Source organism: Simochromis diagramma, unplaced genomic scaffold, assembly GCF_900408965.1.
Source record: "Simochromis diagramma unplaced genomic scaffold, fSimDia1.1 OVJJ01000355.1, whole genome shotgun sequence".
Classification (NCBI taxonomy): Eukaryota; Metazoa; Chordata; class Actinopteri; order Cichliformes; family Cichlidae; genus Simochromis; species Simochromis diagramma.
This window is the reverse complement of record NW_024387174.1, coordinates 2,667,441-2,684,327: the sequence shown is the minus strand read 5'-3', so window position 1 is coordinate 2,684,327 and position 16,887 is coordinate 2,667,441. Positions and strand designations below refer to the sequence as shown.

The following is a 16,887-nucleotide window of genomic DNA, read 5'->3' as shown; positions in this document are numbered from 1 at the left end:
TGGCGTGTCTGTCTCTCACGTCATCATCAAGTCCTGAGTGGGAGCGTCCACACAGCAGTTAACTAATCAAAGGTTTCAGCGTCACTCATCAGACCACAGGGGGGCGCACTAAGCAGCAGGTTTGACCTTTGTGTTCGCTGGACGACGACGTCCTTCTAAAGTCGGGACCAATGACTGTATAAAAGATGGACGACGCGACACCGCCTCCTCCCATTGTGCAAAAATGAAGCCAAAAGCTCGTGTCCAAATTCATGGGCTGCGTCCTCCTGAGGACGCATTTGTAGACCGATTACGTCACAGCGACGCGCCGAAGGTTGTTCAAATTCGTGGACTCCTCCGAATGCAGCCGACAAATGCGTCCTCCTTTTCCCCAAATTTGAAGGATGGGTCGGGTGTGTCCTTCGTGGCCCACCATATCCCAGAATTCATAGCGCGGCCCAGCCAAACTCCAGTTTCCAACAATGGTGGCCTCTACTAAGTTTTAAAATTACTCTTATTACTCTTTCTGGGTAACAAAATAAACTTTTAACATATTTTCAGGCGAGAACGTGGGCGTGTAAACATCAAATATCTGCTCGGTTTATCAAGATTTCGCATATTTGCAAAAGTGCTTCGACGTTTTCGGAGACGTCTGTTACCCACCAGCTCGAGAGCGAGCCAAGAGCTCGAGAACGGCACAACTCCCGGCACATCATTTTCAGATCACCGTGGACTTTCGCTACTCAGGTTAAACGTAATATATAATTCACTTAGACAACCTAAAAATGTTATTGTTGGGCTTTTTTCAGTGTTTTATTTATTCGTGAGTAAACCGGTTTGGCTGAGATTAAAGTTATTAGATTAAATTAGATAAAATAAAACTTTATTAATGCCCCGGGTAGGTTCCTCCTTGGTTTTTACTAGGGATGGGTATCGTTTAGGTTTTATCCGATACCAGTACCAAACCGGTACTTTTGAAACGGTGCCGGTGCTTAAACGGTGCTCGAACTGGTGCTTAAAGAATGGAGAACACAAAATTGGTCCAAAAACCTCTCATGTTCAGCTGTTTTTTTTGTAAAAAGATAACAATGTTAGCCTTTTCTTTCCTTTTTCTGCAGCTATAGGGGATATATGGTATCACTCTTGGCTGGAAGCAGTGCTTAATCAATGGAAAAAAAAACACACACACTTTATCCAAAAACATAGGTTTTTGGATAAAGTTTGTGTTAAACATGAGAGCTCTCATGTTTAGCTGTTTCCCTCTTCTTCTTTGGTCATTTTAGCCTTTTTGGGCAGGGTGAAGGGAGCATCTGCCATCAAACAAGAAGACAGCTGCATGTAACTACCACGGTGTTTGCTAGTTCACCTTACATGCATTAATGTAATAACGTGGTTAGCCTACTCAATGTAAATTACACATGAACAACATTAAGCTACTCACGCAGAGAAGAACGGCTGCTGCTGATCTTCACCAGCAGCTCCCTCACAGGGAAATCTTCAGCACTCCTCCGTAGGCCCGCCCCAGGAGATGGATAAACCCAGCATTTCATTCATCCATCCATCCATTCGCTTCCGCTTATCCTTTTCAGGGTCGCGGGGGGCGCTGGAGCCTATCCCAGCTGTCATGGGGCGAGAGGCGGGGTACACCCTGGACAGGTCGCCAGTCTGTCGCAGGGCCAACACACAAGGACAGACAACCATTCACACTCACATTCACTCGCACATTCACACCTAGTGGCAATTTGTGTTATCCAATTAACCTATCCCCACAAGCTGCATGTCTTTGGACGGTGGGAGGAAGCCGGAGTACCCGGAGAGAACCCACGCAAACACGGGGAGAACATGCAAACTCCACACAGAAAGACCCCGGCCTGATGGTGGAATTGAACTCAGGACCTTCTTGCTGTGAGGCAACAGTGCTAACCACCGTGCCACCGTGCTGCATTTCATTCAATTCAATTTTATTTGTATAGCGCCAAATTACAACATAAGTCGCCTCAAGGCGCTTCATAGATACATGATTCATAGATTCATGAACACTGTGATGGAGACCTTTGGTTTGTGTAATGTTATAAATACTCAGATACTCCCCAGAGGCTCCAGGCTTTTACATAAAGATATTATATTCAGTCCTGTAGAAAGTTATATATTTAAAAACACATGATCCTCTCTGAATCACTTTATGGTAAATAACACACTATCTGCAAAACACTGTGAAAGAATTCCAGATGACAAGTTTGTAGTTCAACATACAAGTGACGACCTTTGACCTTCATCAGGTTTTATTTAATTGTGTCAGAGAAACTCAAACGTGCTCTTCATGCAGCTGAGTACATCAAGTGTTTAAAACAGAAGCTGTGCAGGTCTGAGATCAGCAGCTCTCTGAAACACCAAACTGAGGTCCTGTTAATGCTGATGTATGTGACACAGTTACAGGGGTGAGTAATCCTTTTGTTTTTTTGTCTTTAACTTTATCAATAAAACAGTGTGGTACTTTAACCTTTGTGCTGTTTCCATCAGTTCATTTTGCAGTTAACATGTGAACATGTTGGATGATCTGTCTGCTGTCACTGGGTGGTGCTGAGGTCTGAATCTGAGGGCAGCTCCTGTAATCACAAAGAGAACAGAACCATCAAACTCAGATATAAATTTTATCCCTCAAAATTGAAATAAAGCTGATTCTTCTGTCCTCACACACTCAGGATCTGAAGTTGTCCTCTTACATTTTTTCAGTATTACAGTACACTACAGTACTTTAATCCATAGTTCCTGATTAATGAGGAGCTACTGAAGTACAAGCTTTTAAAAAATTGTTACTGTCTTTACAGATGTGGCAAGAGACTGAAAACATGCTGTTTTGCACATATTTAATATTCAGCTCTGCACAGGAGCTGTAGCAGGATGCAGCCTGTTGCTTTTACAGTATAATACTTGTAATAAAAGTACAGTAATGATAATTAGTGACTGAGCAGCTTGATTTCTTTAGTCAGGGTAAATTCATTCACCTGCACAGATTAGCTAAACGAACCCTGACAGCCGAGTGCTCATCATAGCTAGCTAAGGTCTCAGGACCGAGCTAAGGATGGTAGTTACGGAGTAGCTTACAAACACGTTTAACTTACCAAAAAAGTGCAGCAGGGCCTCGGGTCCTTCTGTCTGGTAGTCCAGTTTACTGAAGAATACCTCAGGCTGTCAGTTAAAACACTGGGTCGTGTTTTCATAGCGTAAACGCCGGCCCTCCTCTCAGAGCCTACGTTCTATCTGCTATTCGCGAACAGAGATACGCAAGTTTCTCCGTGACTGCAGCTGCCAGTCAAAGCTGTCATGATGACGTTTCACCCCAATTTAACATCACCGCTGTAGGAATTACAATCAAACTTATGGGAGAGGAGACCCCTCGGACATAAATCAGCGTGATGAGAACTATTGAAAACAAAAGAAAGAATCTTTGGAAAAAAATTATCTAAGGAGAATTAATCTATTTTAGTCTGACCCCAGTCCCATCCGCTAACATGGAGGAGGCGGGGTTTATGACCTATACTGCAGCCAGACACCAGGGGGCGATAGAGACGTTTTGGCTTCATTTTTGGGGAGCTGTCGCGTCGTCCATCTTTTATACAGTCATGGTCGAACCTGCTCCTGATTAAAAGTTTTTTTTCTCAAACACAACTCGTTAATTTTGCTCCGTCAGAGGTGGAGGGAGGAGAATGCTGTAACTATAGCGACAAACATTACTTCACTTGCACCAAACAGTTTAATAGTTTAATAAAATGTTTAAATTGTATATTTGAATTAAACATTCAGATATTTACTCCTCGCAGCTAAAGTCATGCACTGATCTCAAACACTGAAACAAATCTCGTATAAAAACCTTCATATTTTAAACGTTCCCAGGAAACATGAAGACGTTCTGCATGAATGCAGAACTTATAAAGCATATTGATGACATGGAGCAGAGCCGCAGGAAGCACCAGGAATAAGCACAAGGAATAAAGGTGACCGCAGGAGAAGTTCTGGGAAAGAAGAGTGAAGATTAGTGAGCGTCAGCGGTGTCACGTCAGCAGCAGGTGGGCCGTTTGCTCCGAGCGCGCTGATGGACGGAGACAGGAGCTGAAATGTGTCTCTGTGGAGAAACTGGAGGTGTGGTATCACATACAGATACAGCGCTGCTTGCACCACAGGTGTCTCTAAGTAATGCAGCAATGATGTAAAGTGCGACTTTCTTCAGGGACTTTTAAATAAGCGAGGACGTGCAGACAGCATACTGGATTTTTGGAGTAACGACCCCAACAATGTTAAAGGTGGACCTGCCAGGTGGGAGGAGCCAAGAACATGCAGGTGGCGGAGACTGAAATGTGGTGACTCCTAACAGGCAAAGCTACAGTACACAGCAAAATAACCTTAACAGTGGAATAAACACAGGTAACAGAATAACAGAGGCTCACAGCAGCCTTACTGTGGGATATCTCACACACGCCTGCTGTACAGTTTCCGATGCTCTCTGTGTGACGGCGAGCTCACACATCACAAACAGATGTTTAAATCCAGACGTTTATCGGGCCTGGTCTGCCGGGTAATTCTCCCCCACAGGGTGCTTCCGGGCTTTGTTTCCGACCTCTGTGAGTCCTTGTGTGAATTTTCAGCTTGGATGGGTCTTTAAATCGTTTCTCGCAGGTGCTGCAGGAGTAAGGCTTCTCACCTGTGTGTGTCCGCATGTGATACAGCAAATGGATGTTCTGGATGAAACCTTTTCCACAGGTGTTACAGATGTACGGCTTCTCGCCCGTGTGGATCATCACGTGCTTCTTCAGCGCCGTCAGTTCGGTAAACCTTTTCCCGCAGGTGTTGCAGACGTACGGCCTCTCACCTGTGTGGGTTCTTATGTGGACCATCAGGCCTTTCCTAGAGCTGAGACTTTTCCCACAGGTTTGGCAGGAATAAAGTTTCTCCCCTGTGTGGACGGTCATGTGGTTTTTCAGCGCCGATAAGTCTGTGAATCTTTTCCCACAGGTGTTGCAAAGGCACGGCTTCTCACCTGTGTGAGTTCTCATGTGGACGTTCAGGTTACTCGGCTGACTGAAGGTTTTCTCGCACAGTTTGCAGGAATACGGCCTCTCGCCCGCGTGGGTGTTCGTGTGGACTTTGAGGTTGAAGCTACTGTTGAAATGCTTCCCGCACGCCTCGCAGGAATACGGCTTCTCACCTGTGTGGATTCTCATGTGGACCAACAAACTGTAGCTGCAGGTGAAATGTTTCCCGCAGGTTTCGCAGGAGTACGGCTTCTCGCCGGTGTGCGTTCTCATGTGGACGGTCAGATTGCTGCTTTGGCTGAACCCTTTCCCACACGTTGTGCAGGAGTACGGCCTCTCGCCCGTGTGGATCCTGTGATGTCGCTCCATCTGCGACTTGTGTTTGAAAACCTTTCCGCAGAAAGCGCATTTTACCGGCTTTTTACCTGCAACAGTGTTGCAGTTATCCACATCACTGTGACCTCTGTTTCTGAACTGTTTCTTCCCTCTTAGCTTGATACTCTTTCCTGACTCAACATTCCCGCTCCCTTCCCGATCTCGGCTCTCAGTTTCTTGAGAGCTGTGAGAGAGGAGCTGCTCACTGATTGGTTCTGATTCACTGTGGTCGCTTTCACCGTAAGTAAGAGTCACCATGAAGGTATCCGTCTCCTCCTTCAGTCCCAGCTGCTCTCCCTCCTGACTGCTGCACAGTTCCTCCTGCTCCTCTTTAATCTGTGGAGGTTCTGGTTCCTCCTGGTCCAGACTGGAGCTCCTCTCCTGGTCCCAGAGCTGCTGCTCAGGGAGAACCTCCTCCTCCTCCTCTTTACAGACGTGCTGCTGTGGGACGTCTGGAGGGACACAGAAAGGTTTGTAGTGTGATTACAGGAAAAGTAAAAATATTCTAGAATCTAATTGTGATTAGAGATGAAATGTCAGATTATTTGGATGCACCTGAGAAACAGCTGCTGAAGGCTGACAGAGTCCTTCAGCTCAGGGTGAGGAGAGCCCTTTTGTACATGGAGTAGTTTAGGTTTTTTTTCCAGGTATTAATAAAAATATTTTGTTTTGCCCCAATTTGACCTCCTTGAACCATTTTTCCAGAATTTCATTCTTCCTTGCAACTTCCTGAGGAGTTTTGTAACATCATGAAAACATTTATCTGTTCATAAACGTTAAAATCAGAGATGCGCTAACTTGAGCCAGCTGTTAGCGCAGGGAGACGCTGGCTTCAGCTGTCTGCTGATGCACGTACTGATAAACTGGACACCTCAGTGTACAGAGACCCAAACATTAGGCTAAAAACATAGAACGCGTGTTTCCATCACTGGCTTATTTATTTTTAATGTGAAAGTGTTTCCTGTTATTTACAGTCTGGTTAGTTTGTCCTGTCTCAGCTCCTCACACTGAGGTCTGTTATTAGAACAGGCCGACGCAGCTTTGCCTGCACCACATCATTAAACAATATCGGTACAGGTTTTGGTGTGATAACTGTCACCATATCAGTGACACAGACTTATCATCCTGTATTTACATTCCCTGCCTTCCCTTCCCAACATCGGCCACAAGCGCAGACATGCCGCAGAGAGCAGCAACAAGCGGCTCCACCGAGCGTCGCTGGAGCGCTCGCTCGACCCAACATCTGCTTAGAAAATCAGTTTCAGTTTGTGTGACAACAGTGAAGCTCTGTGGAGTCACAAAGGTTAAGGTACTTTAGTTACTGTGAAACTGAAGCTTTATGCACTTATTTTATACTTTTACTTAAATATTTCCATTGAAAACAGCCTCTGCTGATATTGTGCTGCATCACTGCAGATAAAGCTGTGTCACCATTGTTACACTGTAATGATGCTGCTGGCACTTCGTGACAGTTGATTCCTGCTTTGACTCAGATCATCAGTAAGCGAAGGATAGAAATGAATTTTCTATGTTGTCATAAAATCATCATCACACATTTTTTTCACTGTCGTGATCGAATCTGTTGTTTATGAGGCAGAAGAAGCATCTCACAGTAACGCGGCTCTGTCAGAGCCAAAGGGACCAAACCACAAACTGATAACATCAGATCCCCGTCAGCAGGCAGACTTTCACAGTAAAATGTTCATTTGTGGAGAAATAAGTGGAGCAGTTTTCAGGACGTGGAGCTGTGATGTGTGCTAAAGTCAGATTACTGTGCAAATGCACGTGAATCAAAATCAAATCAAAAGGAAATTGTTAAAGTAAAAATATTATATTTAAACTTTTAATTTTTCCTGAATAAAGTTTTCTAGAGATTTGAAACAAGACTCTTTTGATTGACTAAGCAAAACTGATATTGGGTTTAAAAAAGCTAAAATCTTGTCCACTCTCTGCTTGTAGCCGTGTGTCCTGTGTCTTATATGTGCTAGGAGGGTCTACTCTAAGGCTACGTTCACACTGCAGGTGAAAGCGTATCAAATCCGACTTTTCTGACCCTGTGCGACCCATATCTGATCACGCTTTGACAGCGTGAACGGCACAAATCCGATATTTTCAAATCTGATCTGGGTCACTTTCATATGTGCTACTGAAGCCGAGACATATCTGATGTTTTAGAAAGCTGCTGTTTGATGGTCATGTCGCATTAAATCCGTCTTTTACATCATTGACACAAGACAGACGCCAATTATCAGCGCCTGAGAAGACATCGCGAACGCTTCCTGGCCATCCAGTGAAACTGTTGGGACGACAACGTTGGAGAAACGTGAACATTTTATTTGTACTGTATAATCTGCAGATTGTGACAGAAATCTGCAGCTATCCTTTGAAGCAGCGCTCCTCTGAAACAGCAATAAGGATCATTATTAGGCCAAATGTAAATAACACAATAACTTTATGACTTAAAGCAAAATTGGGAAACGTAATATTAAGGGCCATCAGTCAAACAATACTGTTTACTCTGGGTGTAAACAGAGCGCGTTGTGTGTGACGTCCTCTTTTGCGCACGCGGCCGCTTTGAGCGTTCACACTAGAGCGCGTTTGCTGTCACATTTTATTTGTAGTGTGAACGAGCAGACAGAAAAATCAGATTTGATTAAAAAAATCAGAATAGAGCATTAAGACCTGCAGTGTGGACGCAGCCTTAGTTCGTACTCCTCACCCTGTGCTCCTACACATGTAAGACACACTCGCTTCATTAGGCCCACCTCAGCTTCACACACCTATTCTGTGTAACTTGATTTCAGGTTTCCAGATGACATCCAACGGTCTGCACTGATGTCTGATGTCTCCCTCACGCTGCATGGTATTTTTTTCCAAAACCAGTGTGAAGGTATCCGTTTCCTCTTCCAATCCCAGCTGCTCTCCCTCCTGACTGCTGCACAGTTCCTCCTGTTCCTCTTTAATCTGTGGAGGTTCTGGTTCCTCCTGCTCCACACTGGAGCTCCTCTCCTGGTTCACAGAGCTGCTGCTCAGGGAGAACCTCCTCCTCCTCCTCCTCCTCCTTACAGACATGCTGCTGTGGGATGTCTGGAGGCACAACAATATTTTTAAAAATTTAATAAATTAATCTAAAATAATTATATAAGCAATTTCTTATTTTAGGCACTAACACTTCGAATAAACGATGGAAAATGTCTTTGTTGTAGAAGGCAATGAGTAACAGTAATAACTGGAAAAAATACGACAAAGCTAAATGTCTCAAAATTAGACAAAAGAACAGATTTCAGTTACACAGAAAAAACAAAGAAGCAAAATAAAATAGAGCAGGTCTCGATTGAGAAAATGCTGTGGCTCCCTGACCAGGAGAGGGCGCTGCACGCCGAGAGCCGCGACCTGAGCGACGTGGCTTCACACTTGGCTGTGAACCACACCAGTGTGAGCGGAATATTCATGTTTGTGTGGACAAAGGGCCTGACAGTGGGTGGAAAAACAAAACAAAACCAAAAATAAAGATTTTCCAGTAATTATTTTCAGTGTCCAAACTTCGTATCAAACTTTTTTAAGGCAGCGAGATGGTTGAGCAGAAACTGTTCTAAACATGTGATGACTTCAGCTGCAACGAGCCAGAACTGAAGCCTTTAAATGGTAAAGGTTTGCTGCTTTCTCTGCAAGCTGCTTTGTAACCCGCCTCCTCCTTCCAATAACATTTCCATGCTGTATGAAAACATCACGTGTTCCTGTTCCGCTCCATCGACCTCTGACTGCGCATGTGTACGTGGACAGTCCTGGACAATAATAAACTAATAAAGCCGCAGAGCTGAAATTTAAGTTCCGGCTCACAGGGACTGTTTCTCTGACTGAACAGATCCTGACTGAAGCAAACACAAACACGCGTCACACAGACAAACAACAATGAATGACATCAGACAGACTGCTAAAAACATTAATGCTGTCACGGCTGTCTTTGTCCAGCTGACATCACTTTCCCCTGACAGTGTCGTCACCTCTGTGAGATGAGCTCATGGCATTTGTATCTGTTTTCCTGGACTTTAATCCAACGCAGAGCTGTGATGAGGATGAGTCAGCTTCACGTGACACTCACCTGTGCTGTGCGGCTTTATGTCGGGTTTCCAGGTGATGTCCAGCAGTCTGCGCTCATCCAGCTCTCCCTCTGCGGTTTCCGTTATCCTCTCCTCCTTAAACTCTGTCGCACACTCAGGGGAGGACATTTCTACTCCAACAGCTGAAATGTTCCATCAGAGATACAAACACGGAAACATTTTCCTGCTTTTAGTTCTCAGGTCTTCGAGCTAACGCTAGATGCTAACGCTTTCATTGTTTACATCCGGCAGATGTCACACTCTGAGGTTCCGACGGTGATACTGTCGGACTTTGGTTCCGCCCTTTTCCCCGCAGGGTGCAGAAGTCCCAACTGCTCGGTGTTAGAAATAAAATCCCAGCAGCAGCTTTACACTAAACACAGATGTTATATCTGTATGTATATATGTGTTCAAATGTTATGATTTCAAACCAAATATAAAAGCTCCGTTTATGGAACTGGTGTGGGATGTTGAGGAGGAGTTAGGAGGAGTTATACAGTGGACTGCCAGTTGGCGCTGTATAGTTATTACATGACTTTGGTTTTTTAGAATTCTCAGGCTGATTTCATAGATTAAAACTTCTCAGCTGGTTCCACAGTCTCAGTGTCCTCCTCTGGTGTCTGTCCATCTGTTTGATAGCTGGTCTCCTGATGGAAAAGGAGCTCTCTTCCTTTCTTTTACAGACAGCAGACGTAAGATGTGTGTCAATGAGAGGGAGACGAGTGCAACGGTGAAGCTGTAAGGATCAGAGCTAGTAAAGGTGGATGAGTTTAAATTCCTGGGGTCAAATATTCAAAGCAACGGACAGAGAGGTGAAGAAGAGGGTGCAGGCAGGGTGGAGCAGGTGGAGATGAGTGTAAGGGGGACTTGTGGCAGAAGGACAGCAACAAGAGTAAAAGAGAAGGTTTATATGACGTTAGTGAGACCTGCTCTGACGGTTTGGAGGCGGCCGAGCTGGAGATGGCAGAGGCTCTTCACTGGGAGCGAACAGGATCAGCTAAAAGGAGGTGAAGAACTCCGTCAGCACAACACACCTGTTTTGTAGAGCAACATAACAACACTGACACATTTTAATCACACAAGAAAACAAACCAGCCACATGTTTTTGTCATATCAAACCACAATGACCACAAAATGATGACGTGGTTTGTAAACATTCTGCACACACACACACACACACACACACACACACACACACACACACACACACACACACACACACACACACACACACACACACCTCCTCCTCTGCTGCACCACCCCTCTGTGACCCTCCTCTGAGGTCTTTGTCTTCTCCAGCTGTTTGGCAGCTGATACCAAGTAACACAGGGACCAAACCAATACTTTGACCCTATGAAGGCGGTGTATGTGGGGGAGCAGCGTGTCGGGATGTCTCAGCTGAATCATGACCAGTTTGTAATTTCTGATATTGAGGCTGGATTTTTGGGAAATGTGTTTTTTATGCAAATGTGTCTGTAAAGCACTTTGGATCAGCTGCTGTAGTCTGAATGTGACATAGGCTTTAAATAAAACAGACGTGACAGTCGACACAAAAAGGGTCAGATGTTTTCCACAGTGCATGTTTGAGGTTTTTGTGTCATTAAAAAGAAAAAAGGTTGAACATAAATCAGTGGGCTCCATACTGAACTGAGAAGAAAGAAACTTCTTGTGCTGGTATTGATCTGATACCAGTATCTGGACTGGTACTATTGATATTTGCGCCTGTATCTGCTGGCAGCTCCATCTTCATCATCCTGTGTCCGGTGTATCCTCGGTCCCTGCTCTGCACATGTCAAACCGTCTCAGTGTGTCTCTAACTTTGTCTCCAAACCGCTCGACCTGATTCTGTTTAATCACGAGTCGTTTACAGCTACAGTAATGAGCAGTGCAGCCTGTAGGGGGCACTTCCACGCCTCACTGGATTTCAGACTGCTGCTAATGTCTTCAGAGAGGGACGTGGGCGGGAGAGGAATGCATGTTATCTTGACTGAGATATTTGAATGAAATCTTATCTTTATAGTGAGAGTGTAAAGATTAGATAAAGTGCGTGGGTTGTGAGCGTGTGTGTGTTTCAGAAAGAAAGACTTCCTGTGTGTTTGACGTGTCTCATCGCAGATCAAAGACACTTTTTATGAAGCGTTTGTAGTAGGAGGAGAGAGCACGCCCATGTCCTGCTGAAGGGATCAACAAGTGCTCTGACACATGAAACAACCAAACTCTCGTTAATGTTTCTGTGTGGCCTCTAACCGCCAGAACCACGGGACACACGTCAACCAGTCAGCTGACTCTGAGGGAGTCAGGTGGGAGACACCCACTACTGCTTAATTTAAAGATGACAACATCAAGCTATAGAAACAATGAAGCACGTGTACTGCAGTAAAGTGCAACAGAACCTGGACCCGACGCTGCAGACCGGTTCCCCGTGCAGGGACAGAAGATCGTGGTCACTTCCTGTAAAATAACTTCATGACAGTTAAAATGGAAAAAGAAATCTCTGATCAGTTCACGGCGGCCTGCAGGAGCAGATGGAGGCTGTAACTCACTTTCCACTGAGATAAAGTCAAACCTCGGGGATATTTCCCTTTCCTGACTCCTTTTAGGTCAACTGTTATTATCACATCAGGCACGATTTCCTTCAGCTGTGGCAGTTAAAAATAAGCCCGAGAGTGGTTTGTATTATCAGCCTCACAGATAATAAAACGCTCACGCAGGTGGAGCAGCTCCCACTGCTGCGGAGTCGCTGCAGTCTCCATCAGCGCTGCTCTTCATCTTTATTACAGGAATGTGATGATTTTAGGCATTTTAAAAAACGTGTAGAATTTAAGAAACCAGATACATCATCAATAATCATATCCAACCTTTTCTTTTTAGCTCTCATGATCCGCATAATCAATAAAAATAAAAAAATTAAAGAAGCAACTTCAGACTCTTCACGCTTCGGTTTTTTGCTCTTTTGTTGGAAAATCTCCATTTTTGCAAAAAAGATGCAAAACAGCATCAATATCAGGATCCGCACGAACCGTGGGAGGAGCCAAACCACACGAAAGCAACACAGAAAAGGTAAGGCACGCTTGTAATGTCAGTGGAGGCGTGAAAAATAAAAATGACAAGCGGCGGAAATTTAGTGTTTTAAATGAGTGAAGTGGAAAAATCTAGTCAGATACTTCATAACACCTGGGCCAGAAGTTGTACTGGACAAAACAGGCAAATGGTGATCACCTGCTTCAAAACACTGTGTGTGAATGATTTTATACAGCGTGGAGCTGTGAAGGAGCCACGCTAGCACTTTAACAGGATGCAAACACTTACTGTTGATTTGGCTCCTTTGTAACATGTAACCTGTATTTGTCTGTTAATAAAAGGTAACGTACACCTGGACCGGTGGTTGCAGGGTTAAAACAAAAGACAAAATGATTCACACCTGCAGCCAGATTGGAAACACCTGTTAACCAATTATACTTATCTTTGGACTATGGAGGCCGGAGAACCCAGAGAGAACCTGGAGAGAACCTGCAAACAGGCTGAACGATCCAAACCCAGGACCTTGTTCTTGTGAGGTGTCACTATCGCTGGATTCTGATTTGATTCATTTCTATGAACAAATTATTTTTGGATCCTGATCTGCATCCTTCTAGTTATTAAGGAAGGGCTGAAGTGAGGAAATAAGGAAGTGATGTTCTGGTTTTTTCATGTAAGAGAACTCGAACAATCTATTTCCAACAACATGAGGAACGTGAGCTTTCTACTCGAGGAACTTATTTTATTCAACAACCATCTCTGTCCCTGAAACCGCTCGTGTGCATTCATTAAACTTCACTGTGACACAGCACACCTGCTGCCCGTGTTAGGAGTTCCTTCCTGCAGGTCGGTGGGATTGATGTTGGAGTGAAAAAGGAAACCGCTCCTTCGTTTGAGTGATAAAACCGCACAGCATCGTGGGTAAACAGGGACACGTGAAGGCTTATCAGCTCAGCAGTTCGATCTGTCAGGTGGGGAGTGTTACTTTTAGTTTTGTGGGTTAACCAGACGGCAGCTGTGTGATAAGATACTGCAAACACTAACACGACTGTTTTCTTTTCATCTTAACGTCCTCGTCTCTGTCAGTGACTCACAATTTACAGCTAACTGTTACTGGCCCACAGTTCACCAGTGCCTCCTGCAAAACACACCAGTAACACTGTGAACAGGATTCAAAGCTCTGCTGCATGAAGTGGTTTTCATTAAATCTCCCAAACACCTGCATCCCTCCTTTGTTCCTGTAGTTTTGTGGGTCCAGAGCAGCGAGGTCTACAAAACCGATGAGCTTCACAGGAAAAGATCGCAATAATAAAATCGTTTTTGCACGTACTGTATACAAAAGATGGACGTGATTACTGCGGCATCACTCATTGATTTTTGGGCCTCAACCTGAACATTTTGGCCAACTGAGCTGAAAGCATGCTAACGCTCATTAGCATTGTTAGCACTGACTATAAAGACGGTAATTAAATTAATAAAAAAATTGAATTTCACTCAGAGAAGCTGGAGCTCAGACGTCTTGGCCGGCCTGTTATTCCCGTTAAACTCACAGCAGCCATATTATTGGTCACATGACTCATTAAAATCTCCAACAGCACAAACACGTGTCCAGTTCAGGGCTGCAGTTAGCAGCTACAGCCGCCTGCGTTGGTTGAACTGAAGCTTGGCAGCCCGATGGTTCTCTGTTTGGTTTTGTGGCGTTGAAGCTTCAAGGCTCTTTGTCTTTATTTGCCTTTGCAGCCACAAAACAAAAAATGTCCACCTCAGAAGTTGGAGCTGGAGGCTGGGGCTCATGTTCTGTGCGGTGCTGTTATTTTTACTCCGAGTTTCAGTCAGTGTCCTTATATTTAGTTATTTTTCCGTCTTCATTATCACGGAGTTTGGTTTGGGCTGAATCGCTCGAGTTTTTTTCCCACTTTGCTAGGTCAGCAAATCCTGCCCCAAGAATAAACATGTAGTTTAGTCACAGTGACACATTGATGTAAAAATACTGCATTTTGTGCAGCAGTGAAGCTGTTCCACATTTAGCAGCCAGACTGGGCCGACTTCCCTATTGTGGCCGTCAGCTCCAAGCCGACTGTTCTGACTCATTAGTTTAATGGTCCTCTTTACATGGATATCAGCAGGTGCATTGTTGGAGCCCATTAACATTTGTTGTTCTGGGATCTGTGTGTTTTCTCTGGTTCTGGGATGAAGGGACGGCTGTACGAGACGTGGCCGTGCACAGTGTCACCATCTCTGTCAGCTTGAAGACGAATGGCTGCTGTCAGTCGTCTCAAGAGAGACTAGAAGTCAATAAATAACCTGAGCTGATGTAAGAAACCGCAGCAGGTGAAGCTTCTCAGAAAAACACAAGGTGGTGTGTTTGAAGCTCAGGAAACAAGGGTGTATTTTTAGGTTACTGCCTTCCAGATAACCGAGCTGCTGCTGTTTACTGAAATGTGCCTTTCAGTTTCTTTTTCACTTTTCACACCAGAGTAAAGTGGATCATTCCATCTACTGTGCACAGTGCATGGAAATACAGCTGAAACTCCAGATTAAGGTTTCGGTAACATAGTCCAAAAGTTCCCTCTCGCAGTGTTTTCTGAAAGACCTTCAGCTGGACTGAAAACATCCTGATGTGCAGCTGAGAGCCTGGCTGCTCCATCAGGCAGCTGCAGAAGTGATGATAAATTATTCTGAAGATGGACCTTGGAGAGTGTGAATGATGGTCACTGAGCTTTGGAACAGACTCCAGTCCTGCTGCTTATGGCTGCTACTTCCAAAGAAAATCAAGAACTGGACCTGCTCTGAACTCAGGAGTGGCACAGACACAAAACTGTGTATGGATGCTCCAAAGAAGTTTAGGACTCCCTCCTTTCCCTCCTGCCTCATTCCGAGTCCTTGAACTTCATTCGGCCATTAGCCCCAGCGATCCTGGAAGCATTACTAAAGCACATCTGCAGACTGCTCTGGTTTGTAGTGAGCGAGCGAGTCCAGAGCTGTCCATGTTCACTGTGGCATCAGTTTATTATTCCTGTTAAGCCCGGATCATGAAGCTCCCGTCTCTGCTAATCCAGCAAAATCATCTCTGTTGATCATATAGCTGCATATGACGACACAAAACATGATGAACATCAATGGACACTCTTCTACACTGTATCAAAACAGTGGTCACTATTAATACGACAGAAACGCTGTGAAGCCCACAGGATCAGTCAGAGCTCAGGGAGCGTGGATGCTGAACACGCCTCACATGCAGCATCACTGCGGCATTGCTGCTCTGCTGCATGCACGAACATTCCCGCTAAGTAAAAAAAGTTCTTCAGCACAATTTTATGAAAATACTTTCTTTGAATGTTCGGGGATTCCGCTCGGTTTATTTTTAACGCGCAGATTTGAAATGCTCATAAACAGATGTTGTGGCGTCGGTCAGAGTAACCCGGCCTGCGCGCTCACGCCTCTCTGATGTTTATTTGCGCAAACCTTTTAACCGCAGTCGTTTTCACGCCTTTTTGTCTAATGCTTCTGAAAGTGGGAACTTCCAGACAAAAGCAATTCTGAGACCATCTTCCCACTCCGAGTGCAGTGAAAGTCTTGTTTTTGCTTTCATAAATACACAGCGCGAGTCCTTCAAAGCGAGCTGGCCTGTGGTGAAAGGCAGTTTAACAGAAACACAGAGGGCTGCTCCTTCAGCTGATTTTGCAGAAGTGTTCTTGTGGAAAGTTGCTCAGTCTGAACGATGAAGCGTGAAGAGCTGAGGGAGGTGAAGGGGAGACACCGATGACTCACGCTTTTACTCACATGCTGATTTCTGACACATTTACCTTCCAGATTTACTCACCCATGTCTTTCTTTGGCCCCAGATTTTGTTTCCATTATGATTGTTGCCTTGAAGGGAAATTTCCCCTCAGATATCTTCAGATATTTTCTTCTTTGTTTTGGAAGAATTTTGACACTTTGTTTTTTCTCGTGTCCATGCTGTGTGATGATGTGATGCAGGACATGCAGCAGGAAACTCTCCCAGTGCTGTTGTTAAAATAGCTTCTTCTGATTGTGCTTCTTGTTTGATTTAATGTGACAGTTTTGTCAGAATCAGCTTTATTGACCAGTTATGTTCACACATACAAGGAACTGGGCTGCAGTTATTTCTTTGCTTTCAGTGTGTTCATTACGGTGGCCCTGAGAGGCCAAACGCACTGCAACTTAAGAAAACACCAGCAAAAAGAAAAACGCTGCAAAAACACACAAAACACAACGGAAATAGAAAAAAGTTGCAGACCAGTTGCAGGAAACAAAATATGCTAAGAACTGTGCTGGGAGACGCTGAACAGAAGTGGAAGATCTGTTGGTTTTGTGAGGAAAGAAAAGATGAGAGGTAAGTGTGTTAGCCTAACAATCCGTCA

At 44.6% G+C, this 16,887-nt stretch overlaps 1 protein-coding gene across 3 annotated transcripts; it reads right to left on the bottom strand.

Annotated features, from left to right (window-relative positions):
• Positions 1 to 3,399: 3,399 nt before the first annotated feature.
• On the bottom strand, positions 3,400 to 9,864 carry LOC120744803 (zinc finger protein OZF-like). 3 transcript variants are annotated; one of them, XM_040049380.1, is made up of 3 exons: positions 9,487 to 9,864; positions 8,401 to 8,471; positions 3,400 to 5,747 (listed from the first exon to the last, which is right to left on the bottom strand). In XM_040049380.1, exons 1-3 carry the CDS (start codon positions 9,611 to 9,613, stop codon positions 4,518 to 4,520), a joined length of 1,428 nt encoding a protein of 475 aa, XP_039905314.1. In that variant the 5' UTR covers positions 9,614 to 9,864; the 3' UTR covers positions 3,400 to 4,517. The 3 variants fall into 3 exon arrangements, with proteins under 3 accessions (XP_039905314.1, XP_039905316.1, XP_039905313.1); XM_040049382.1 differs by lacking the exon at positions 9,487 to 9,864 and adding an exon at positions 9,389 to 9,422; XM_040049379.1 differs by lacking the exon at positions 8,401 to 8,471 and having other exon boundaries at positions 3,400 to 5,836; positions 9,487 to 9,862.
• Positions 9,865 to 16,887: the final 7,023 nt, after the last annotated feature.

Bases quoted from the DNA above. Each gene is read 5' to 3' on its own strand.
- LOC120744803 (XM_040049379.1), bottom strand. From the start codon at position 9,613: ATGTCCTCCCCTGAGTGTGCGACAGAGTTTAAGGAGGAGAGGATAACG. The intron at 5,837-9,486 runs GTGAGTGTCACG...GTGTCCCTCCAG, and splicing joins CATAAAGCCGCACAGCACAG to ACGTCCCACAGCAGCACGTC.